General features: G+C 42.1%; 1 protein-coding gene across 11 annotated transcripts in view; it reads right to left on the minus strand.

Annotated features, from left to right (window-relative positions):
• rnf220a (ring finger protein 220a) overlaps positions 1-26,868 on the minus strand; it is a 163,248-nt gene that overhangs the window by 36,117 nt on the left and 100,263 nt on the right. For 6 of the 11 annotated variants that reach the window (XM_069510851.1, XM_069510849.1, XM_069510850.1 and 3 more), the window contains 2 exons: positions 7,468-7,597; positions 35-86 (listed from right to left, as the gene is read on the minus strand). In XM_069510851.1, coding sequence (XP_069366952.1) covers positions 35-86; positions 7,468-7,597 — 182 coding nt within the window. The remainder of the gene's footprint in view (positions 1-34; positions 87-7,467; positions 7,598-26,868) is intronic. The other 5 variants (XM_020108917.2, XM_069510852.1, XM_069510846.1 and 2 more) reach the window with 1 other exon arrangement.

Below are 26,868 nucleotides of genomic sequence, written 5' to 3' on the forward strand. Positions count from 1 at the left end.
TGGAATGAACACAAACACTGATGGCTGATCTCACCTTCGGTGTTCCAGGAGTGGCTGCTCCATCCTTGGATGAAGGGTTCTTACTGCTGGAAAGAAAAACACAAAACACAGTGGGGTTACTTTACTTTATTAAGTGTTTAGTTTACGTTACATATTTGACACGTCTTGCTTCTTAGTTTGAATTAGTGAGAATAGTATTTCTGGACGGTGTTTTCCACGTCTTAAACACCAGAGACTAATGCAAATTATCTGGAGAAATAGTTTCCCACCAACCAGCCAACCTCTTCTACTTGGTTTAATGGTATTTTAAAACCATTTAAAGTTAGTGTGTGTTTGTGAAACATTGTAGATTGGACACAAATAATGGAAAATCTAATTCCATTAACTAGCCTGTGTCCTGCCAATAAAGCACACACATTCGATTAACATGTTACTTTACCTCTGATCTCTTTCTCTGACAATTCTACTGTCTGATTCTTTTCATTTTCATTTTCTCTCTGTCCCTCCTCCCCCCAGTCCACCTCTGCCTCTTTCCTCTTTCCTCTTCTCCCCTCTCACTGTCTACCGCCCCAACACAGAGATACATTTCTCCCAGCCTCTTGAAGTGTTGCGACAGGCTTGACGTTGACAAAGCGAGACAAGGTTGTCATGTTTGCTTTGAGACCCTGTTAACACTCCAGACCTCCTTGGACACACACAACTTCAGCACGACCTCTAATCTGACAGCATGGTTTGGCAGACAAGGGATTTCCTTTTTCAATGGCTGGATGGGTGGATGATAAAATTAAGAAGCCTTATTTATATGTCACTTATCTGAGAGGAGAATTTAAAAAGTGGTGCACAAAAAGGCACAAGAGCGAGACAAGAAAAACACCAGTGCAGTAAAATATAATGCATAGATGCACAGAGTTAGGGAAGAATATATGCTGAGATTCAGGGATGGATGGATATATATATCTATATATATATAGATATAGACATAGGTAATTCTTAGAGAGAATTGTCAACATTAATTAACCCTTTAAAGTGCAAACCTTGAATTTTCACCTTAATTAACCAAGGATTAAAAAGGGGGGAGCGATTTTACCCATGTCGACCAGGTTATAAATCGCTATTCAGCCTGTGAGAGCAGTCATGTGCAGTTGTGTAATGTCTCCTGTTCTTCTGAAAGGAGCTAAAATTATCCTGATGATATCACCAAGGTCATATTGTCTTGACTTGGAGTTGGAATATGACAACACATTTATAACAGAAATCCTGCCTCAAAGACATTTCCCATAATGCATGATACAGTTTGATATTATCTTTTCTCAGTTGCTCACTACCAGCGCCAAAGGAGACACTGTACATGTTTGTGGCTGTGGGTTTTGAATATCTGGGCATTAACCACAGAATGAGTCTGAAGAAATGGTGATATTGCATGATGGGAAATGCAGGATCATCTCATTCGGTACAGCAGCAGGGCTTCAAATGTAACTATTCTTTCTCTAATCGCTCAATATGATAGAAGTGCAAATATTGAATTGTTTGAGTGGCCCTTTAAAGGCCCATTGAAGCAGCAGACGGACTGCCTCTGGCTCCTAGAATGACATGTTTCTGAGTGAAATGGAATTTGTGGTCTAGGTATGACTACGATTTGATTAAATCCTTCAAATTTGATTGGAGCATTCAAAAGTGGGCATGACTCAGTGAATGTCGACGAAGTTAACTGCAAACACTGGACCACAACCATGCTCTTGTGAAAACATAGTAACATATTATATGTTTGGCCAAATGTAAACCAAACACAATCCTAATGATTAACACAAAAAATACATAAAATTGCTCTAAAAATCAATGGGTTCTTCTGATTCACTTTTGTGGAGGGTAAAGTTCATGGAAATCAACGTAATAGTTTTTGTGTAATCTTGCTTACGAACAAACAATTCAACAAACAAACATACAGAGGTAGATATTAGCCTATTGAATTAAGTTATAATCAGTGTTAGTTATTCGTTTCCGTCAGTCTTCATTGTTGCACTGATGCAACAGATTCTTTATTTTGCTCTGTGATTAATCAGTAGTGAAGATGACGTGTGTTGTCAAACTGCACAGTGTATACATGTACAGTATATATACATGTGTTTGCATGTGTCAAAAACCTTTGTTCAAGGTGAAAATGTGTCATTACTGTTTCTGGGCCCCATGTGTGTCTGTGGGTGTGCATATTCATTGTGCATCTCCTGGTACTGTGTGTGTAACTGTGTGTCTATGTGTTGTGTGTGTGAAAGCTGAACAGCGGGCCTCACCTCCAACAACAAAGAGAATAAACATGGGTGACACAGTCAAGCTGCCGTGTAATGCAAGGGAAACACACACACACACACACAAACACACACATACTCCTTTTCTATCTCGGTCTCTGTCATCTCTCCCTCCTTCTCCCTCCATCTCCCCTTTATTCATTACCTGGAACCTGTGCAGAGGCATCAACAATAACAGCCACCTCTACCTGCTTGTTGACAGTGTCAAACAGCGACAAGAGAAGGAGGGAGAGGCAGAGAGAGGAAGAGAGAGGAAGAGAGAGCGAGACAGGACAGCAGTCGCATGCCTGCTGCCACGATGGGAGAAAATTGCCACAATGACAGAGGGGAGTGATAGAGAGATGAAAGGAGAGTGAAAAGGTGGGGGGGAGAAAAGAGGTGGAAGCAGATGAAATGTGAGGTGAGAGAGATGTGGTGAGGGAGGCAGAGCAGGCGACACGAGGAGAGGGATCGAGCGAAGGGAAAGATGAAAGATGACAGAAAACGGGAGAAGGAAAAAAGAGGGAGCGATGGGAGAGTTGGTGCGTCTTCCTCTCGCTGCAGCTTCACGCACGTCTGTTTGCCCGGTTGTATGAATTTTTGATGGGGTTATGGGCCTGGAAATTCCAGCTGCCTGCGACTTCAAAGTGAGGAGGAGAATATAGGAAATGAGCGGCAAAGCAAAGCGAAACAAAAACACAGACGGATGGGAGGAAGAGGAAGGACGGGATGGATGAAGAGACGAGACATGAAGCAGTTTTAAAATGTGTTTCGGTAATGAGGCAGGTGGACAGGGGGGAGACAGGTGCTTCAGACCAAATCTTACACCATGTTGTCCCACTGTGTCACACAGAACCTTCCCTCAACTGGCTGAACCTGTTAGATCTGCAACAGGAAGTAGTCATACAGTACGCAGGCACAAGGATCAGAGAGTGGGTCACATAAACCGCTTTGTTGTTTGCGGTTGCTGGTCATAAAAATAAAACAGGAAGAGAATGACCTTGTGTCGACTGCCTGAATCCTAACTGATCATAGTTATACTCAAGTCTGTCATTTAACCTGTTATTTTGCTAGTGTAATAAATCCTGGCGGTGATAATATGAATCCAGTTTAATTGCACACATCATATAAATGCAGCGGTACACAACAATAACCTCTGAAGTTAATAAAGTTAATCACCAAAGCATTGTGCATAGAGATTGTCCCAGGTTTTTGCCAGAGATAGATTTAGTAAAAAAGCGGTTGTTGCAATATCTGAACCTTTACTTACTTTTACTTACTTATGTCCCATAATGCAACTTAACAGTATCTGTTTTTAGTTGTTGGTCACTACCAGTTACCTCATACTGAGCGAAACACAGTAAATGTACAACTGGTGTCACACGCTACTTCTCGTGATGGGTATACTAACCTGTGCATGTAAAATTGTCAGATTATCCCTTTAAAGTATAATAAAATAGAAAAGTACACATGAACAGGCTTTTTTGATTAGTAATCTTAAATTACTGAAGAGGAGCCCATGCAGTAGTTGGCTGTTGTATCAGGTTGTTTGAAGAAAAAGAACCTGCTCGTTTTGACACCTAAGTAGTAGAATGAAGTGTCAAAGTTTTATCTTTGGAAAGTTTAAAAAGTCTGGATGCAAAAGACTTGTGGGGTCATATCATTCTAATCTACACTATAGCTTTCATAACTCAAAATACAAATGAATTCATATGTTTTATATGAGATGTTATAAATGTCAAATATTATTTAGGGATCTCTTTAAATAACCAATAACCACTGCTCTTTGTCTCTTGTTGTGCTTTGTATCTGCAGTTACATACTGCTGTTGTAAAATCCTGAAACATGTCAAAGCTGCAAACAACCTGCTGCCACTTAATATAGTTCATCATTATAAAAGGATTATAACCACTAGAAAAAATAATCAAGAGAGAGTCTCCTGTGCCATTGATCAGAACAGCATTAGTTTGCATTGGGTCGATCAGAAATTTGGAAGCAATAGAACTCAGCAAAACTGCATGCACCCTCCTCAAACCTGGTTAAATCTGCATCAGGGCGAGGGAGAGAGATTTTCTTCAGTGCTACTTTTGTGGAATAGATGGAAGGAGGAATGCAGGGTTGGTGCTAACCTCAAGATACTGATTGCTTTTTGCCTTTTTGTGTTGAGAGGTGGGGGCCCCTCTGTGGAGGCAAATTGATTATGGAGGAGGAAGAAGAGGAGGAGTGGGGATATGAAGAGGAGGGGTGATGGGGTATGTAGATTACTTTGCCCCCATGAGCCACCTGACATGTACGGGGCATGATAGATTTCCATTTGCTCAAGTCAACTCTGTGTGTGTGTGCATGCGTGTGTGTGTGTCCGTGTCCGTACATGAGAAGCTGTGGCCCATGAACAAGCGTCAGAGCTCGGAGTCACAAGAGAGGACAGGTTGGCAGTTGTAATCTACACACACACATGCATACATGCACACACACACTTATGGGGAGAACGGAGGAGAAAAGCGGGGAGAAGAAATAGAAAACGAACACACACACAGAGGGAGAGAGGGCGGACACACATTTTTTACACCAGGACACTGAAACACGGACACCTTCGTCTCCATACCCACAGCTCTTTCATTCAGCAAGTGCTGGCCGTCATTAAAGGCAGATTTACTACAAATTGGACGAAATTCCCACTGTCACTTTCAATGATGGCTGCTACCATGCAGAGTGCCAGAGAGAGGGAGAAACAGTGTGTGTGCCCGAGAGTGTGTGTGTGTGTGATACAGAACAAGGTTACTTTTGTGATAGAACAGACACACACACGTGCTCTGCCCTCATTTTATCTCCTGCTCACACTCTGTCAAACATGCACACACCTTCCTTTAATAACACACAAATATCTTTCTGCGTTTGTGTTAGTAAAGGAACATTTCTCTCAAAATATTGTTAACTTGTATCCGTTGTGTCTCTCTTTCCTCCCTTGCCCTCTTATTTCTTTTCCCTTGTGTGTGTGTGTGTGTGTGTATGCGTATGTGTATGTGTATGTGAAGGATGGGTTAATGGCGAGTAGCTAAATCAGCCAACCGTGACTTTGGCCACCATCTCATCTCACTGGGGATGACGCCGTTTCCTTAAATAACCGTGTGTGTGTGTGTGTGTGTGTGTGTGTGTGTGTGTGTGTGTGTGTATGTATGGACATGGGTCTTGATCTTCCACAGGCTTGTGGAGTATCTCAGTACCACCGAAGGAAGGGCAGACTACTAACCTTTATTAATTATTAAAGCCATATACAAATTACACACCTCACCATATCACACAGTGATTAATGACTGGCCCTTCCCTTCGATTCTATTCTATTCTATTCAGGCTTGAAATTCTAATTTTAAGATCAGTTAACATGGGTTCTCCAGGACTTTCAGCCACATGCCATGGTCTTCATCACTGATGAAGTTAGTTGAACAGTTTTTTTGGAACACCTGAACCATTGCAGTGACACCTAAACCAACTCTATCCAGGGACGAAGGCCATGACACCTGGCTGAAAGCTGGGATTTGTGATGAGGCTTTTCCAGCAAATTGTTGTCAGTTATATTCTTCGTTTCATTTAGTTCTTTCGATTTTCTTAATCGTAAATTTTGTTGACACTCATTTTATTCCCTTCATCCCTACATCTTTCCTTCTCGTTCAGTTTAATTCTTCTCATTATTCACTCCCTGCTTCCCTTGCCGAAAGATTTTTTTCCCCAATGCTTTTCCCTTTTTTATCTAAAGCTCAACCACACATAATGTTTGTTGAGTAAATACATCACAATTGCAACAATTTCTGAAATCCAGTGAGCCAAAGACGGTACTTCTAATGTGACATCACTCTTACATTCTCTGTAATTCTGCAATAATGGATTAAAATGTTAAAAAAAGAGGAAGATGGAGGGATGGAGAAACAAGAAGAGAGGGATGACAACAGAGAAGAGGAGAAATGAATAGAACTGGTGTAAAGACAGGAGAAGCTATACTGGGTATAAACTAGGGTAAATGAAGTGTGATTTCTACGCGGGGTGACGCTATCTGTTGCCCTGTTCCTCCGGGTTAATGGGGACCATCATAAAGCTGGGCTGCTAAGGTGGACATGGGTCACATGGCAAACCAACCGCACACAGGCCACACGCATATGTACACAAACACACACTCACACACACACATACACACGTACACACGTACACACAGCCAGACGTGCGGTCAAGGTAAAATATGGATCCTAATGGTTGTGTCCCATCGTTAAAAGGGCTTGCAGTTGATTTATCCGCCGTAAAACAGCTCGTGCAACTGTCATGATGAGAAGAAGGAGGCGGCAGTGAACTGCAGGTCACAGGTTTGAATCCTAATCCCTGTAGGAAACACTTAGCGCCGCGCTGATGGCATGCATCTGCCTTTTATGCAGATTTATGACGCCCAAATCTCTCCATGGAAAAAAATAGGGGTCAGTGACCCCTGACATGAAAGCTCAGTCTTCACTCTATGTCTGACAAATCCTCATCTTTATGAGTCCTAAAAGTTTACCTTTGCTGCTCCATTAGTCTCCAGATAATGTCACTGGAGTCCAGCAAATTAATGATGACATATGTTCAATTAATTTATGGGACTTTCAGGCATTAAAGAAATGCCTTGATATATATTTGAGGAAATTTGCTAAATGACCAACAGTGAAGAACACCCTATTGTGTCATAATCTGATGCCTGTGTGTGTAACATCAACTAACAATAACCTTTACTTAGTATTACTTGATGGTGTCAGATCATGAATCCTGATCGTTTCGATTCACTTTATCCCCGATGTTTTGTCTGTGCTTGTCTGGTGTGGTGTGCAGGTGAACTGTGTGTGCACAAAATCTTGGACTTGTGTTTATGGGATGTGCCACAACAAATGACATCTGAGTAACCTCTTAAGTGCCAGCAGGGGGTGAGGGAGGGAAGACACTGTGGGACTGTACAAGGCAACTGGGTCCAATGAGCAGTGAGGCGATGGCAACAATAACTTTGCAGCGGTGGCCTGTCCCGATTTGTCCACTCACTGCAAATCTACTTGCAGGTTCTCTCGGATAAGCCAGTTCAGATTTTTGGGGTCTCTGGTCAGCTTTGATTTCTACGTCGAATTGATTGAACTGTGTGTGACTGTGTGTGAAAGACAACGTGTCTGAGGCCTACCTGAGGCATATGGCAGCTAGCCTGTCGATCTCCGTCTCCATGTGCTCCTGCAGCTCTCCGGGCCTGAGCAGCACCTGGCAGATGGGACACACTGGAGCCTGGCTGTCGTACAGGGACATCTTCTTTTTACCTGGAGACCAACATGAAATGGGACAAAGAGAGAGACATCAGTGTGTGTACAGGACAAAACAAAAACATTTCTACTTTTCAGATACATTATATTTGAGTCTCAAAAGAATCTGAAGTGACCAATAATGATGTTGCTTTCTTTTTCTCTGTTGGGAACTGCACAAGTGAACAACAGAGATGGTATAAAAAAAATGAAAGAAACCCCATTTTAGTTCACACACCCATCCATTAACACGGAGGCAAGGCGAGGTTTTAGACCTTAACTACAGCCAGCCACCAGAGGGCAATCACTTAACTTTTGGGGAACCATCTTTACATAAAGTCTTTTGGATTACTGCAGCTTTCAGGATTTTGCTGTACTTCATTACATTGTCTAGAAAGTTTTGCAAACCAAAGTTTGAGTTTATGTTTTTCATATAACACAAACTGCAAAATTGTCTGGGCTTTGTCTGTTGGTAGAGAAGCTAATGTTAAAAAATCAAGTGCAATCCTGCAAACAAAGGGGAGTAGAGCCGTGCAGTCTCCACTGGGTAGTTTCTCCCAGGTCAAAGCACATTCAGAGACTTGTCAGCCGGATGAGCTAATGCTGTACAGAGTCTGCCAACACTACCTCACTTCATTGTCCTTGATCAGCAGGCCACAGGGTGGGGCCCACCTGTGTGTGTGTGTGTGTGTGTGTGTCATTGTGTTGCTGGGGCTATGTGTGCATTCAGCAAAACAGCCCCAGAGTGTGTTGGTGTGTGTTGGTGTGTGTTGGTGTGTGTTGGTGTGTACATCCGTTTTTCTGTCTGAGTGGGCTAAAAATATCATCCATTGAAAGTGTATCAGTGCTTAATGTTGGAGGACACTTCCTGAATTTCCTGAATTAAGCCAATCAAATGTGCTTTTTTAGGGCCGTGAACAATAGGCTCCGCCTCAGCCAGGATATCCTGTTTAGACTGCATGTCACCACGGCAACAGGACCAGGTACGGGGACTCCCTACTTGCCTCGTCTTTGGTGGTTTTCTCTATTCTCACACACACACACACACACACACACACACACACACACACACACACACACACACACACACACACACACACACACACACACACACACACACACACACACCCTCCCTCCCTCCCTGCCTCAGAGCGTGTGTGTGCATACTGGCCTCCTGCTACTTAACAGAGCCCACAGCACTGGACATGTTAAGTGACTTTGAAAAATAGGTAATCGATTACTCTCTATCTCTTTCGCTGCTTCTTCTTTTCTTTTTTCCACACCTCTCTTTCTCACATGCTTTCTCTCCAGCCTCATCCATTTCTAATTTTATGCTCCCTAAACCACCCATTTATTTGTTTCATTCCTTTCCTACCTCCTACATCCGTCCTTTTCTTTCTCTCCCTCTCTTTTTTACTTACCCCCCCTTTTCAGTTATCCCATTACCTCATCTCTCTATTTTTATCTATGTTCCTCGCCGTTCTTTCTTTCTTTCCTCCACCTCTTCTCCGCCTTATTGTCTCCTCCACCACTCTGCCTTTGGTAAATATCCATTTCTCTCCTTGTTTCTCCATCTCTCTTTTCTCTCCTCTGCTCTCCTCTCCTCCCTTCTCCCCTTTATTGCTTTGACAAGATAATTTGAGTCATGCTGAAGCCGTCACCATCCGCCACAGCAAACAAAGAAAGATCCAATCCCTGTCTGTGGCTGATGGGGCTCTTTCAATTCCACAGGCAAACACACACCTGGAGGACACGGTCTCTCTCACACACACACACACACACACACACACACACACACACACACACACACACGCAGTATACAAACATGCCTGTGCTGTTTTATTTTGGGGCTTTTGTAATATCACATTTTTTTTGTAAATGCTTGCAAACAGTGAGTTTGCTTTTTTTGCATGTAAATGTGCAGTGATTTTCTTTTGAAATGTGGATTTTTTCCTCGGGGGACGTGTCTTTTATTTGTTACTTTCAATAGATTTCATGTTAAAGGAATGTAAATGCATGTGTGACAAAAGAGTGCCAATCAACCAGAGGAAAGACTTAAGTGGAGAAGTTTTGTAAACTGTGAATTGATTTGAATTCAAATTGTTTACAATACAGCCAAAAACAAACTGTTTACACAGACAAACACTACAAACACCATCCATAGGTATACAAATCATACTGGGTCTGATGTGATGGAACAGGCGGAAAATCAACATTCAAGGGATAGAATAAAATAGAGTAGAATACAATAGAACAGTCTTTTGTGAAACAAATAAGTATCTATTCCAAATCAGCTACTAATGAATCAAAAGTCTGCTTAATTTAAACGTTTTACTTTTCATTTTTTGTCTAGTTTATCATTTTCCTTCTCTTGCACTTGTCTTTTCTTCTTCACATCCTAACATTCCTCCCTTTCTTTTGCTCTCTCCCTCTGTTTTTTCCCGCTTTGTCAAGCCCTCCCTGAGGGAAGTGAGTGATGGGGGAGAGGTGGACGAACAGATAAATCCAGGGGAGGAGGAGGAGGAGAAGAAGAGGAGAAAGGGGGTGAAGAGGTGCTAGGGGGTGGGCAGTGTTGATGTGATGTCCCACACCGGGCTTGTCAGCGCCTTAAAGATGATTAATGTCTGGGCAACACACACACTCGTGCACGCTCCTCCATGTGTCCCGCTCTGGACCTCACAGCTCAAACACCCTGCGGCACAACAAGGGTGCGTTTAATCTCGGGGAGCGGAGGGAAGTCACCGGAGTCAGAGCAGGTGGGGGGAGAGGATGGAGACAGGAGAAGGCCTGGACAATAACAAGGAAATAGGCCTGACAGGACTTTTTAGTGCTGAGATTCCTCAGCAAATGCCAGGTGCATGCTGGAGCGAACGAGGGATGGATGGATAGAGGAGAGGAGAGAGGAGGTGTGCATCCCTCTGACAGCCATGATGGAGTGCCGGCCTGATCCCCCCCCTAATGTGCTGAGATGGATCGTCTCATCTCACTTTCTCTTCTCTCCTTCTTTCTTTCTTACTCCCTCTATCTTCAGTTTTCCTGGTTTCACCTTTTTGCTTCTCTTCTCAGACCATATCCCTCTCTTAATTCAGTCCATCTCTCTATCCCTCCCTTCTCCTTTCACCTCACTCCCCTCCTTTTCATCTCTGTCACTTAATCCAGTTAATCGCACTCACTGGTTTTTGTCCATGTCACAAAACAATATGTCACCCGGTCGACAGGAAGCACTGACTTCTTGCATCTTCTCTCTGATTTATTTATTTACTGGCTGCTGGAGCAATGAATCCAGCGTGACACTGATCTCAAACATACAGTAGGTGTGTGAATTTATATAAGAATCACACAATTCCCGGGTGACATATATAGTTAGATATCATCTATTTGATTCACTGCAAACAACGTGAAATTAAAAAAAGGGCATGTGAGCCACCAGTGAGTTAGTAGGAAGTCGGAATTATTTTTAAATCTAATGTGAATGTGATTCTGTCTAATTCGGAATCGTTTGCATTTTAGAAAGCACTAAATGTCAGGTTTTGTTAAAGTAACAAAGTACAGCTGCATTTGAGTTTAGTATATTATTGATTTTACTATGTGTACAGCATCACATCTATCCATGTAGTTATGTATGTACTTAATTGCATTTTAAATATCACAATGTTTATTTATTTACTATGTAAACAACTTCTGAATTATTTTATTTTATTTTTTTCTTTCAGGTGCTTTGCGGACTTATTATGCAGATTTACAGTATTTCCTCATTAAGGAGTTTCCTCTGACCCTGCTGCTGCAATTCAAAAATAAAGAAAATCCATTTGACCTGATTAAAACAAAATATGTATTAATGCATTTTGTTTTGTCATTCAAAGAAAAGCACAGTATATTAAATTACAAGTGATATGGTATGTTTAGGGTCAGTTAGGGATTATAGTAATGGATAAATAATTATGTCAGTCCCAACCACTAATTGGCATAAAATATATATGTAAAATTAATTAAGGATGAGATAGTCCTTTATAAGGAAATCTTAATAAAGATTAAGATTAAATATTAAGAAGCAATGGGCTCAGAGGTAAAGAGTCATTTCCTGTGGTGGACCTTCAGCTCAACATCATCACATATTAAACAAATGAAGCAATGAATAAGTATATTTGGGAGTTGTTGAAGAAGACTTGATGTATCCAAACAGATAATTAGGTTGAATGTACTTTATATATATAAAGCAGTTGACCAAAGATAACTTTTAGAATTCTAATAAAAATCAAAGGCTAATCCATATTTGACATCAGAAAGTCATTGACAATAAGCTTTCATAAACATTTTATATAATGGTTTTTTTTCACACACAAAACCAGACAGGCAATTACTAACAGCAGATGGTGAGGAGGACATGAGCTAGATAATACGGAAGAGTGGAGAGGAAAAGACAAGGAATCCTCCCTCCTTATTCATCCGTACTTCCATCCTTACATTCTTCCTTCCCTTCTTTTCTTCCCTTAAACTCTGCACTGACTTTCTCCACTGCTTTGGCCTGACTTTCTTTGTACGTCTCACCTTCCTGCCTGTCATCCCTCTTTCCTTTCCCCACAGTCTATGCTTCCCTCTGTCCTTCTTTGTGCACCTAAACCGCTACTATGGCATTTACAGGGTTTAGCTCTTTAGCCAACAGCTGATGAAAACTGGGGAAACGTGCCCATCATCATACAGCAAGTTTTATCTGTTTTAACACATGCAGCCTCCTCCATCCTCCTTCTTTCATTTGTTTAATCATTTTACTTTTTCTCCTCTGCTGCACCCTCTCTCTCTCTCTCTCACCCTGTCTCTCTGTGTCCCTCAGTGTCTCTCTCCCCGCGGTGCTGTGGTCCAGATGAAGTGGAAATCAATAGATGCCAGATAGCGCGGGCTCCCAGTCACAGACTACAATGAGCAGAGGTAAAAGGCCACCTCCAGATAGGACTGGGATTGTCAGCTCAATACTGGCTCTCAATGGGACCACAGATAAAAAACCATTTGGGGTGTCCTCATGGCTCAATGGCCTAAGAGGCAAACCTTGTACTCACAACACTGTGGGCCCAAATCCCATTTAATGACCTGTACTGCCTCTCATCCCTTTGCTTTTATCTTGCCCATCATCCTGCCTCTCAGGAAACAGGGGATCGGAGCACGTGGGACTGTTACTGAAACCAAAGACTAAAAGAAAACCTGTTATTGTGCGGGCTGTAAATTGAACAAATATAAAGTTAAAGCAATCAGCGATTTACTGAAGTTTATGATTTGCATGTTCTCTCTCTTTTAAAAGATGCAGCTTGATGGAAAGAAATTTTGATGGCAGCAAGTACGAGTATTTTCTATCTTTAAAATGAAGTTGTAAATGATACACACAATCAGCTAATGAGCGCTGAGCATGTAAACTGGATTTAAACACGATGATAAGAGTCAGAAAAGAGAAGGGCCAGATTTATTGGTTGGCACGAATACAGTTTGTCTGCAGGCGACACATGTGTACGCACACACACACACGCACACTGCGACATCCACACTCTCGAGACACACAAACACATTTCCCAAATGGAATTACAAAGTGTCTACATGTAGAGGCTGTTTTTCTGTCCTTGAACAACTGTCTTCTCCTTGTGTGTGTGTGTGTGTAAAAAAACCCTCCTTGTTGTTCCCCTAAATGAGTTTTCTGACATGCATCAAGTGTTTATGCCCGCTACCCCTCTTTTTTTGTCTCCCCCTCCTCCTCCCTCCCTTCTTCACCCTCCCTCCCCTCGCAGCTCGCCTGGCCGGTTAGCTATAACACCCGCCAACATCGGTAAACAAGGAAATCTCTCAGCCGCGGCCCGGCGTGTAACCGCATTACCGCGCCCGATAACCTCTTCAAATAATGTGCGATAAGGGGAATTTGATTTGATTCGTGGAAAAAAAGGGAAGGAGGGCCACTTCTGCTCCCCCTCCAATCTCTTCCTTTTTTATTTCCTTTTCTCTCGCTTTCTCTTTCTTTTTTCCCTTTATCCTCTCCTCTTCTTCTTCTTCTTCTTCTTCACTTAGCCTACGGGCCCTCATCCCCACACATCTCACCCCCTGTTCTTATTCTCCCCCTTCTCCAGAATGACATCGCCCCGCATCCACAATCAAATAAATCCCACTGAGGTGTCAGCCTTCATTTCGACTCTCTCCTCTCTTCTCCCCCGACCATTGCAAGGTGAGGTGAGAGGGCCCCCGTAAAGCCATCATCTCCATAATGGCAAATATGAGCCCTAAAGCCCAAAACCAGGGGCTGTATTAACACAAATGGGACGAGCAAGGTGTGTGTGTGTGTGTGTGTGTTTGGCCCCTGGTGGGGGATATGGTTTTTTCTTAAGTGAGCTGTGATTTAAGCAGGCCAGACACTAGGCTGATCAGTAGCTCTGCAGGTGTGTGTGTGTGTGTGTGCAAAATAGATGAGGCTGTGTGGCTCATTCAGAGGACATTTGATGAAATGGAACGGGGGTCAACTTCAGTTTGCCACCAAGTCTGCGTCGCTCTGCTCCGTTTATGTGTGTGTTTCCTGTGTCTGCCTGCCCTGTGTGTGTGTGTTTATGTGTGTGTGTGTTTGCGTGGTCTCACCCCCTGACAGTGATGCATTGCACTTTTAAATAGCACTCCTCCACACCCTGCTCAAAACTCATCACCAGGCTCTTTCACTATCCCGCCCTCCCTCCCCCTCGCTCCCTGGGGTTGTCACTTTTAGAAAAGCAAATGAAATGTCGGCGCGGCGGAGAGGAGGGATGAAGAGATAGCCGGATAGACGGATAGAGAGGGGAAAGGTGTGTGTGTGTGTGTGTGTGTGTGTGTGTGTGTGTGTGTGTGTTTGCTGTCTGTTGAAGTCGAGGGACAGAACGTCTCTGTGTGAACATATGCATGCTGCACAGTGAAACTAGAGTGAAATGTAAATGAGAAGATGCATTTATTTCTCACAGACAGGACATTTGGCAGCATGGGGAAACTGTGGCTGTTACTAAATGTAGAATATTCTTTCACTCTGTCACCGGGAGAAGATTTGGTACAAGAGCAGAGACTTTAAAGACTGAAGGAAATGTAGATGAAATTTAGTGGATTGAGGAAAAGAGAAGAAATAAATCACCAGCTGCCTGGTCCTGAACATGTGCTGATAAATGGTCATCTGATGATCCCCCTGAGTGTGTGTGTTGGGTATTACTCCTGGGACCCTCTTGAGTGTGTGTGTCTGAAAGACAGTGGTGTGTGATGCTAGTGAGGTTATCACAACTACTGACAGCTGTTTATTCAATCAATCACATTGTCAGTGTGTGTGTGTGTGTGTGTGTGTGTGTGTGTGTGAGAGAGAGAGAGAGAGCGAGAGACAGAGAAAGAAGTAAATTAATGGAGCATCAACCAAGCACTGACCCACTGAGCAGACATACACGCATCCACAAATAGCCACATCACACACACACACACACAAAGCTGCCCACAACACGTACAAACATCTGTCATTAGAAAATAAAATCCTAAGGATTTTCTTTTTCCTTCCTATTTATTGTTATTTTTCGGTTTTTCTGTAAAAAATGTGTTCTCTTTCCACATACACACAATGAAATATGTCATAATAAATAATAAATGATCAGTTTATGTGTTATTCATATTTAATGATTTGGGAAACATGTACATTGTCCTTTTTGAATATTAAATGTTTGAAATATTCACTAATTCTGCATTTGGGGTCATTTCTTATCTGGAAAATGCTATTCTTGTATATTTCTTGAGTTACTTCAGGTAAAATATTCTCTATGATGTATTTCATTACACTGATTATTACAAAAATCCTCATACCAAAAGAAAGAGACGTTTTTGCTTCAGTGACCTATGCCCTGTAATTTCTTGTCTCTCTGCTGAATGACTCTACTCCATTTCTCCTGCCTCAGCTGTGTGCAGGAGGAGGAGGAGGAGGAGGGATACCTAACGGAGAGGTGTGGGGGCGTGAGGCCTGTCGGCACTCATTTCCATCCCAAAGGACCTCAACACTACGTGAACATGCCGTGTCAGTGGGCAAAGTGGGGACATCAGCAAGTCTGGGATACACACGCCCTGAATCAGCCCTAATCATTACACACACACACACACACACACACACACACACGCACAACAATCACTCATGTGTGCTAAGTAACAATGAGCATAATGTTATCATCACACATGTGACAAATGTTACTATAAGCATTGTTTTTAGGAGTACCATCATTAATGTATTACAGTATCTATTGATATATTACAAGATCTGACCTTGCATATGTTTCATTTATTATTCACTTGACCTTCAGGACCAAAACGTCACACCACAAAAACTGAAACAAAACTTCCCTGACTACAGCTGGCTTTATCAACATCAACCCCTCATTGCACTGCATTAATGTTAGAACCCAGCTGTGACTGTGAAATGTAAACTCTCTGTGGCCAGTAACCGTCACTGTGTGAACACTCAACTGCACATATCTAATATATCTTTATCTAGTGTTTCTAATTTTGTAATTTTTACATACTGTTCAATATTCTTATCTGTACATCTATGCTCAGCTCAAACATACCACAGCAAATGAAAACTACTTGACAATAAAATCTGATTCTGAATTATCTCCCTCATTTACTTTTCCTTTCGTCTTTCATTCCGCCTCCTTTTATCTCTTCTATCCCCTTTTTCTCCCTCCTTCCCTCCCTCCCTCCCTCTCATTATCTCCCTCCCACTGCCTTCATATGGTCTAGCGGCTGAATTAATTACCAAAGCCAATTAACGCTAGATTGGCTGATGTTTTAACTAATTAGCTTTAATGAGGGTGCCATGGCTGCCTGCACCGTGTTAATTGAATCCTAACAGCGGAGGAGGCAGCCTGTGGAGGCAGAGTGAGAGGGATGGATGGATTGATAGATGGATGGATCCTGGCATGTGCACACTTAACGCACACACACACACACGACTTGTTATTGATAATATTTAGAGCGCGTCGCAGTAACACCCACCCAGTTGTTGCTGCTGGTTTATCATTAACATCCTCGGCCTTTTCTTAGAAGACACTGTTGAAACACACTCACACGCATAAGAAATAAAAAAGTGATGTGATTATGTTTTGTCACCGTGTGCATTCCCTACACTCCCTTCCCTTCGCTGGGTAAAAGCTCAGCTAACGAGGTTTCATTAACACAACTCATATCCTCGCCATGTATCTGTCTGGTTATACACGGCTGTGTTTGTTATTGCACAGCGTGCCCGGCAAAGAGGAGCAGGAGATTAAAATCTTAGATCAATGTCATGGCGTCCTCTCCGTGCAGGATTACCTGCTGCGTACCTGAACTTGTTCTTCACCTGCTTTGTGACGGCAGCGTCAGGAGGACGAGACGAGAAATCTGAATCTCTTACACATCAAGCTCTTCATAGTTGTTGTTTTTTAACATTTAAAAAAACCCTGAATATTTACAAGTTTCCACACCCCAAAATCTAACCGAATCTGTAAAATAATAAAAAAATGTACCAGCATCAAATGAAACATAAAACCTAACTTGATTCCTTTTTCAGCATATATTCCAAACTGTCGTACAAAACGATAATGCTATCACTAAAGGTTTGGCCCAAACTGAGTTAAAGGTAGAATAAGATATTTTGACATTTGTTTAACCGTATAAAAAGTTACATAAATGCAAGACAGAGCTAGAAATCAAACTGTAAAAACTCCCATCAGGCTGTTATTGTAGGAGCAGCAGCAAGTTTATTTATTGCTGCATTTTATTTCTGTTTGTAAGAATGCATCCTCCTCGCTCCTCAGGTGGAGAGGGTTGGACGCTAATGTATAAGTTTGGCAAACCATTGACCTGAGCCTCATCCTCTTGCCTCTGTCCGACACACTAAATGTTTGTATATCAATTTATTTTCTCTTTCATGTAACTAAAGTTTTAGTGATATCATGTAACAGTCATCATGTGACTTCTCCTGTACTGCAGATTTAAAGACACGAACGGAGGCAGCTTGTTTGAGGTGGCCATAAAAATCTGCATGTCCGTGTAAAAGGCTTAATGATTTTAAAGTTACAAGAGAGAAGAGCCCCTAGTTTGTCTCGTCCATCAAGTCTAGCACCGGCTCCTTCGCCAAATGGCCCTGCCTCCTGACCCGGCCGCTCAGCAGTGCACACTGCCTCCCTCACATCTCTCTCACACGTTTTATCATTTTGTCCAACTTAGACTGAATTATTTCTGTCCTTACTCTCAGGATGTCTTTCACCTTCTCTGTGTCACCTTCTATTATTCATCAGTCTTTCTCTTGGTCTTCTCTGAAAAGAGTGGAGACAGGTGAGACTCTGTTTCTGAAAGGAATTTTCTGACACTTAAATTTTAAATTGGACCAAGTCCTGAATATGTCTGATCAGAGAAACGCTGGAGTCACTGGGATGATTTAAAAAATACAATGGGTTTATGATGTGATGGTCATTTGTTGTCAAGCTCCTATAAAAAAATTGATTGATTCAAATTGGCCAAAGTATCATAATCCACTATGAGCGCTCTCCGTTCATTATACGAGCATGAACCACTTTTTTCCACCATATCGAATGTTTTTATTTCAAGACATCGTGCTCAATATTTCAGGAAACCGAGCTGGGCTCCGAGCTAAGCTTGTGAGCGAGTGTATTATATCAACTTCAAGCCCCTTGTAGACCCTTAGGCACCTCCGCAACCACTTCCCACTGCAGCAGCACCCCCCTACATCTTGCAATAAGGTTCCTCTTACACATGTTAACCCTTTTGACCTGTTGTTGCAAACTGTAATCAATAGCACTCACAGCTCCGTCTGTTCCTCTCACACATTCAGAAATCAGGTGGTGGGGAGACACGTGGACCAGATGAAGGACGAGCAAAAGTTAACACAAAGCCTTTCTATGTTTGATCTGATTTTCCTGCCTCACACACACTGACACACACATCGAATCCATGTTAACACACACATCTCAAGAGCTGCGGTCAGGGAGTAGAGCGGGGATTTTTCACGTTCCTATTGTCTGCTTGTCTGTCAGATAGTGACGCACTCCATTCACAAGCACGCACACACACAGACAAACAGAAACCTTGCAGTACTTTCACTGCTGTATCACCTTTGTGCTGAACCTCTGTAACAAAACGATGGCTGGACCTTGAGGGTGCAACATTCACAAGTTCTCCCACTATCCATCCACCTTGAGCTAATTTTCTATTTCTTTAAAACGGTTAAAAATAATGTTTTGGTATCAGAGTCCAACAAAATTGTTGTATGTTTTCCTAAATCATGCTAATAAATGCACAGTGAAAAAGTACAAGGAATTGAGATTTATTCAAAGTGTGTAATTTCAATGAAATAACATTAACATTCTTATCGGACGTATTTTTGTGAATAAAAGCTAAATTGAATTATTTTGCAGACTGCGTTGCATGTGTCTTCTGTGACTTGTTTTTCATTTTGACATTGCCTCTGGGGAACAAACCCTTGGATTTATGGCTTGTGCTAACTAACTTCGGAACATTCAGATTTATGGTTTTCTGTCGCTGACACTGATTCTGATTCAGGCACAATCGCCACCATAAACACACAGATACACATCTGTGGTGACAACAATAGCCACATGTAAATCAGATAAATAGATGAAATTGAACCGTAATTCAAACAGACCCATTCAGCTGCTGAAAGCTCACAAGCCTTTTGTACAGCAGATGCTATTGTAGGTGTGTGTGAATGTGTGTGTGTGTGTGTTGGCTTGTCAGCAATTGAGAAGAACCTATTTCCTCTTGCTGAATCCCCGGCTCTAAATGATGGATTGATATCTTTCTCACTGTGGATTATATGTGCATATGTGTGTGTGTGTGTGTGTGTCACTGGCCCTCTCAGCCTCTCCTCTCAGGCCCTTATCAGCTCTTGTCACAAACAGAGGATAGGGGATAATCCTTCATACAAGGGGAGCAGTCTGGCCTTCCATCTATCTCACTGTCTGTCGAGCTGTCTGCTATATTACCCCTCTCACCGGAGCGTCACCGGAATAGAAATCAAACAGACACAAACCAAACTTCCTGCATCCTGGATAATCTCTGTTGGCACAATTCAGATGGAAAGTTTAAAACTTGCGTTTAAAAAAAAAAAAAAAAGAGTTTGGTGAGATTGTAAAAGCTTTGCTGCAAATACCGTGTAATTATTTTCACTGACGATAAACATATAAGTTAAAAGTTTACTGATGGGAATTGTGTGTTTTCCTTGGGTGTGAGTTGTCCTGGCTGGAACAAAAAACACACCACAGGCCCCATTGGAAAAACGACTGCAACCCAGATAATGAAAACTTTCCTAAGTTGCTGGTCAGGCCTACGCCTTGGGGACGCTGTGTTGTGGTTTGGGTGCCTGCCACGTCCTTATGACAGTGGGTGCTGCGGGTCACCCTGAGTTCCAAGAATCAGAGCGCTCCCCTGCTCCAAACTGGAACAGACAAGGGTTTGCTTGTGAAAACACGACTTTCGCAGCATTTTATAAAGTCGCGGGGAATCTTTTACGCAGCGCTCACATAATGTCATTCACATGAGCACATCTAAAATGAGATTTTAACATGAAAACATTTGAACAAATTGTTACCCACATTACCACTTGAGAAACGATTCATTCCAGATGGAAAAACAATCCCATTGTTCCGAGTAAATCCCATTGTCTTAGTACTTAGATTCAGCCTAAAATACATGAGCACTCTGTACATTACATTCTGTCAGATGCCTCTGTCTGTCTATATGTCTGTCTGTCTGTCACTCATTCCCTGTGCAGTCATACAATCCAGAAGTGGGGGAAATATGTGCAGATAAATATATATATATGTGGGTGGTAACACTTGATATGAGGAGAGTAAAGATGTCTATCTGCTGGAGTGGGGGTATTGCTCAGGTCACACCTGAGGTTATTCTGTGTGTGTGTGTGTGTGTGTGAATGTGTGTGAGTGGGGGGGGGCAATCAGTCACAGCTGCAATTGGACATCATTGTGATCTTTATCACTGTGCTATCTCTCTGCTCTACAGGACTCTGCCCATCATCTCTTCCTCCTCTCCTCTTCTGCCTCCCCCTCTCGCTTTGCCTGGTGATATCAAAGTGCCCAACAGAGGGGGATGTTTCACTACACTTTGCTCTTGTGGGGGGGCCTTTGGTGTTTTTCTCTGAAGAAGTAATGTTCCACAAAACGTCATTTACTCCTCACCTTTCATTTTACACTTTCAAGTCTTCTTTGGAGCCAAATGCATTATTTATTTATTTTTTTGCAAAAGCATTTCCTTAAAACATCTCACAGCAAATGGAATATAATACAGCCTACTGCTCCTCTGCAGAGACAAGATGGACTCAAGATGAATGAGCACATTAAATTGGATAAAATTAAATGTTGTTTGTCTTTTCAAACTTTTAGAAACTAATCTCAAGAAAAGACAAGTATATTTAATCTATTTACAGGATTTTATCATTTTGTCTGTTTTGCAGAACCTCCACGCTTCAAACATCTTTTTTTCCCTATAAAACAATTTGTTTTTAAAAACATTAACTTTGCATGAGGTTGGAAAAAAATCTCCAGACACAATTTTTACAACAATTCAATGGGTTTAAGTTCAAGAAGTCGGATCATTCTGTCTACCCAACAAAAGACCCTGAATCTCATATAAGTACATTTGGAGATAAATTGCTTTAATTTGACAGCGATGATGCTGTCTGACTTTTGTTTACTATACCCTCAGATTCAATACGGCAACAGCTTGAAGGCTCCCCCAACACACAAACACACACACACACACACAGTTGAAGGAGCAGCTCAGATCAATAGAAAATTAAAGAGACCGAAATGGTTTCTGCTCACATATTAACCTTCCCTCTCTTCTCTCCTTTGCCTTTCTCCTCCGATCTTTCCCATCTTCTCGATCATCCCTCCCTCTCACTTCCTCCCTTTCTCTCCGTCTCTCGCCCCCCCCACTAATAGCTGGTGCCACTGACGACAACAGTGTTTCAAACAACTTGAGTATGGGTTTTAGTGACAGGGACAGAAGAGATGTGTTTTTTCGCGTTTGAGCAGTAAAAGCGGTGAGGAAAAAAAGAGAGGGCGAGATGGTCGGATGAAGGGATGGGGGGCATTAATTGCACAAAGAAGACAGGGGCTTTGGATACTCTCTCTTTCTCTCTCTCTCTCTCTGGACACGCACACATATACACACACACCGTCTGGGGACTCAAATCTCAGAGCAATTTTCAGGCCGGATGATTGGCAGCTTGATGCGTATTCTTCCCCTACAAGACCGGCTGATAACTCCAGCTATCCCATTCCACTCCGCCATCCCTCCCTCTCTCTTCTCTCTCTTTCACCATCTTCTTTTTTTTTGGTCGCTCTGACTCTCTCAACATCCCCATGACCCGATCCCATCCTACTCCCCCTTCTCTCACCCCTCTTTCCATCCTTCTTTCACCCCTCTCAGCATCTCTCTCTCTCTCTCTCTGGGCCTGTTGTGGGGCTATTACAATGACAGAGGCGATAAGGGACATTTATCACATGTGCGGTGGGGTGAGCGAGAAAGAGCCCTCAACAGGTCTAGGGGGATGACCGCGTGAACACACACACACACACACACACACACACAGAAATGCACCCACATCACATGCATGCAAATCTGCAAGCACATTTGCACACATACATAAACAAATACATAAACACTGATGTGCTGCATATGCTTTTATACACACACACACACACACACACTGAATGGTGAATCATCCTCCTATTCCCCATTTTGTATTTTGCAGTTGAATGAGGCCAATTCCCCATAATTCAATACACTTGAAAAATGAAACCCCCAGTAAATCGCTACAGCGATTTTACAGATCCCCGCTTATCCTCATAATTCATTATTTCCAAACTGTAACAACATTACATTTCATTTGTAATGCTCCGCCTGCCTCAGCCATTTACCAATTGTTATATCTTATTGTTTTCCCTCGCCAAGAGGGAGAAGAGTGAGTTATGGGTGGAGAGATGGTGCCTGGCTGGATGGCGGGTCTCACTCCTTCTCTCCTGCCTGTATCCACCTGTCTGTCTCCATGACTGTCTCTTTATCGCCTCCACTGTCTCAGGGTCTGTCCTGTCTTCCTCTCCTGCTCTCTGTCAAACGGACAGTCTCACTAACTGGCTGCAAACATGCAGCAGTGGACAAATGTGAACAGAGCTGTTGTCCTTATTGTCATCGACTGATAATAAACCTATTGTTTGCAGCCTTATAGACAGACATACACTGACAGACTGAGTGGACTATTGTTGCTCGGCACCGTGGTACAGTCAGATCCACAGCTGGAGTGGTACGGGACAGAGCTTGGGACGAGGATGGGGTGAGGAAGAGGAGGAGGAGGAGGAGTTAGGAGGTAAGGAGTTAGGAGAGAATGTAATTATTAAGTACAAGTCCTGATGGTTTCAAATGACTATAGTACGTACCAGGATTTGAAATGGGTGCTCAAGTAATTTAGTGCTTCACTTCCAAAAAATAGAAGATATGAAGAGGATTCTAAAATTCTAAAATGACTTTTATCCCCCTTGTGGACAGATATTGGTCTTTCATTTATTGGGAAATTACTTACAGCATGTTTTCAATATAAATCCATGCTCTGTAAGCCAAACATCATCATCATCATCATAACATTCGTAGATTCATGAATCTATGTACTATAAACCCACATTTTGTCCTCTAATGTGGACTTGTTTTGTCTTATAGCTTCATTTTGTCACATGTAATTGTTTGTTTTTTTCATCCATAATGGTTGCTCATAGATTAAGGGTGCTTGCTGCTGCACTACGATATTGATGGAGGGATTGTGAGCCAAGTACGAAACATGAAATTGTAAAGCAATAACACAGTGCACATCTATCCATCTCCATCTTTGAATGTAGTGGAGTAAAAAAGGCAGAAAACGGCCGATAATGCAATTACCAGTAAATCCAATAATTTCGTCATATGGTATCAGTCGCTTTACAACTTTACTTTCTAGATTTTTTTAACTGCTTAACTCAAAGTAATTCTGCTTGAGAAAAAAAAGACTTGGACTTGAAGCAGAAAAAAAAAACAATTTAACAGATTATACAGCGACCCATAAGCTTTTATCGATACTGCAGAGAAATATCATTTCACACCAGGTGCTGCACGATAAGTCAAGAAGGGTGTTTGCAATATTTACACCTTCAAAAAAAGATTCTTCACATAGGAAAAACATCACTTAGATCAAATACTGGAATCGCCATTAATCTAAAGAGCTAAAAACATGCTTTGATGTCCCTTTCACGCACACACACACACACACACACACACACACACACACAGAGATACAGAGACACTATCCCTCCTGCAATCCCCCATTTATCACGGCTGTAGCCACTCTGCGGCCCTGCCCATGTTACTGTACCCTGTCACACTGCTGGCTAAACAAACTGCTCCTTGATGTATGAGGGCTTACACTGGCCATAAACTTATTCTCTTTTAACTAGCATGCTACCGGCTTGGCACGGGTCAGACATCACCTTTACTCTCTGTGTGTGTCCCTGCATGTGTGTGTAGCCTATGAAAACTGCCTGTGAGGAATTAACCCCCTGGGTACTGCTTCATAACTCACTCCTCTCTCCCTTCTCCTCCCTCCCTGCCTCCCTATCCATCTATCTTTATTCCTTAGCCCAGGCATTAGTCCTGTATCTATTACCCATTACAGTGTGTGTGTCTTTGACAATAGAGGAAATGGCTCAGTGGGAGAAGGAGGAGAAGAATCGCAGGTCTTATATGTCTTGCTGGACGACAAGAGGCTTCCTGTTGGTGAATGGATGGCGAGAGAAAGTCCTAATGATGTCTCCTCTCTTCTCTTTTTCTTCTCCTCTCCTCTCTGCTTTTCCTTCTCTTCTTTTCATCTATTCTCTTCTGGTTTTTCTTTATTTTCTTCTCATTTCATATCATCTCATCTCCTCTATTCATTTCTTGTCCTTTTTTTCCACTCCATTTTCTCTCCCTGTCATCTCTTTCTTTTCATCTTCTCTTCTCTACTCCTTTCTTTTCATCTCTTCTGCTTTTCTCTCTTCCCTTCTCCCTCTCTTCCGTGTAACTCATATCAGATTTATGATTAAGCTTGTGATGTTGGCACCACCACGTGTCGGACCTCGTCCTGCTCTCCCACGGTGCTTCGCTGTTTTTTATAGACTATATGTATTTATTGTCTCCAGTCAGTCTGGAGTCAATCAGATGATGTGCTTATCTGGCAAAATGTGATTAACAATCAATTGATAGTTGCTGCGTTATCAATGGCAGGGCCTCCTCCCTGTGAACGCACAACACATATGCATACACACACATGTAGGTATGACCAGTCACTGGCGGTAACATGCAAACATGCACAGATGAAGAGCACACACACATCTCCCACCGACACGTACGCACCACGTCAGGCGGCACCACCTATGCACACAGCTAGTAAAGGTTAATTACGTAGGGTTTTTTTTCCGGCGTTTTATGGCGGCAGTAAGTTGTGGCTGCACGGGCACCCTTCTTATCAAGCAGTAAATTCATTAGTGGCTAACACACCTCGTCCGGGCAGCTCTAGTTCTCTCTCTACGACAAACAAGATTAGAGGACAGCGGGGGCAAGAGGGTGGATGTGGACAGAGAACGCTGAGATCATACGACATGCAGGAATACACTGTCCTTTCAGTGTCACCGCCATAAGAGAGCTGCTGTTTTTTAATGGATAAGCTTGTGATGTTGGCACCACCGTGGCACATATGTCAGACCATTTTCTTCCATTTCCATCACTATTATTATGTAAATTGGACTATGGCATATACTCATTTTATTGTATCATGTTCACAAATATGACTGTGGATTTTAACCTGGCAAGGCTGGGACATGTACTGTATGTGCTGGAAATTTGTAGTAATTACAAGTAATTAGCATTAATGATTAACATTCATCGAGTGACACTCGCAGACTTTTACTTGGGCAGTACTATTCCCTGGTCCTTTACTTGTAATGGTGTAATATTACACTGCCGGTTGGTACTTTTTTCCCTTTAATTTATGGAAACTAACTTACATCATGTAAATAAGCAATAAGCAGTTCTTGTTGAGGTGTGTTTGTAGTACATTACAATGAAATGTAAAAAGAATATTATTTGTAATATGTAATATGTATTTGTATATGTTCAATGTGTTTTTTGTACTCAACATCAAATCATCATTAACACATTTAGGTGCATTGTACACATCTCAGTGTTTAAGGTTCTTGTGTATTCAGCATCTATACAAAAGTCTTATAAGCAGAATAAGATGTCAAGACTTGACAGGCCCTTATTGTCATGAAGCCTCAGAGGAAACGCTTCTTTTAACAGATTTTCCCTCTCAGCCTGTAACATAGGAGGTTTAATGTAGATTTTTGTGAGGGTAGAAAGAGTAGCGGGCAAATATGATGATTCTATTTAAGTTTAATAACTCGTACACATACACACAATTTTGTTTCACACACTCATCAAACCAGCTTCACTCCCTTCTTGTTGTTGAGTTGAATTGAGTTGAAATATAACAGACACACACACACACACACACACACACACACACATTTGAGGCAGCATTATTTATCTTCAATGGAAAGGATGCCAGCTTGAGAGATGTTAGCAGACAAATCAAAAATTCAATCAGTCAGAAGGTGTCGTCATTAGGGCCTATCACACACACAGGATGTGACAGGCCTGTGTCTCCAAGTGTGTCTGCTGCTGGAAAATGTGCACACACACACGAACAAACAGGAACCAAACAACCATACACATAAGCATATTGTCAGTTATGCACAAAGCCAGTGTCTCTCTCTCTCTCTCTCACACACACACACACACACACACACACATCTATGTGTGTCATAGATACCCACCCACACACTTTGCACCGTGGACTTTCAACTGTGTCTCTTTTCCAAAGAAGAGCGTCAAGCAGATAGAAAGCAAACAAGCTGTTTGATTATGTAAACCTTCATCTCACGATCCACAAATAAAAGCAAGAAGCAAGAAGCGATTACTAGATATGAAAATGTTGCCATAAGCACAGGAAGGCGTCTTATTGAACAAAATACAGTCTCAGCAGGTAATTCTTTCAGCCACTCCCTTTGTTTTGAATCCACTGACAGTGACACTAGAGATGGAGCAGAATTTAAATTGTAGTTAAATTGTAGATTAATGGAATCAATGCAAACAGAACGATATATTTATCATTT

The sequence above is a fragment of the Paralichthys olivaceus genome, chromosome 16, assembly GCF_024713975.1.
Source record: "Paralichthys olivaceus isolate ysfri-2021 chromosome 16, ASM2471397v2, whole genome shotgun sequence".
Classification (NCBI taxonomy): Eukaryota; Metazoa; Chordata; class Actinopteri; order Pleuronectiformes; family Paralichthyidae; genus Paralichthys; species Paralichthys olivaceus.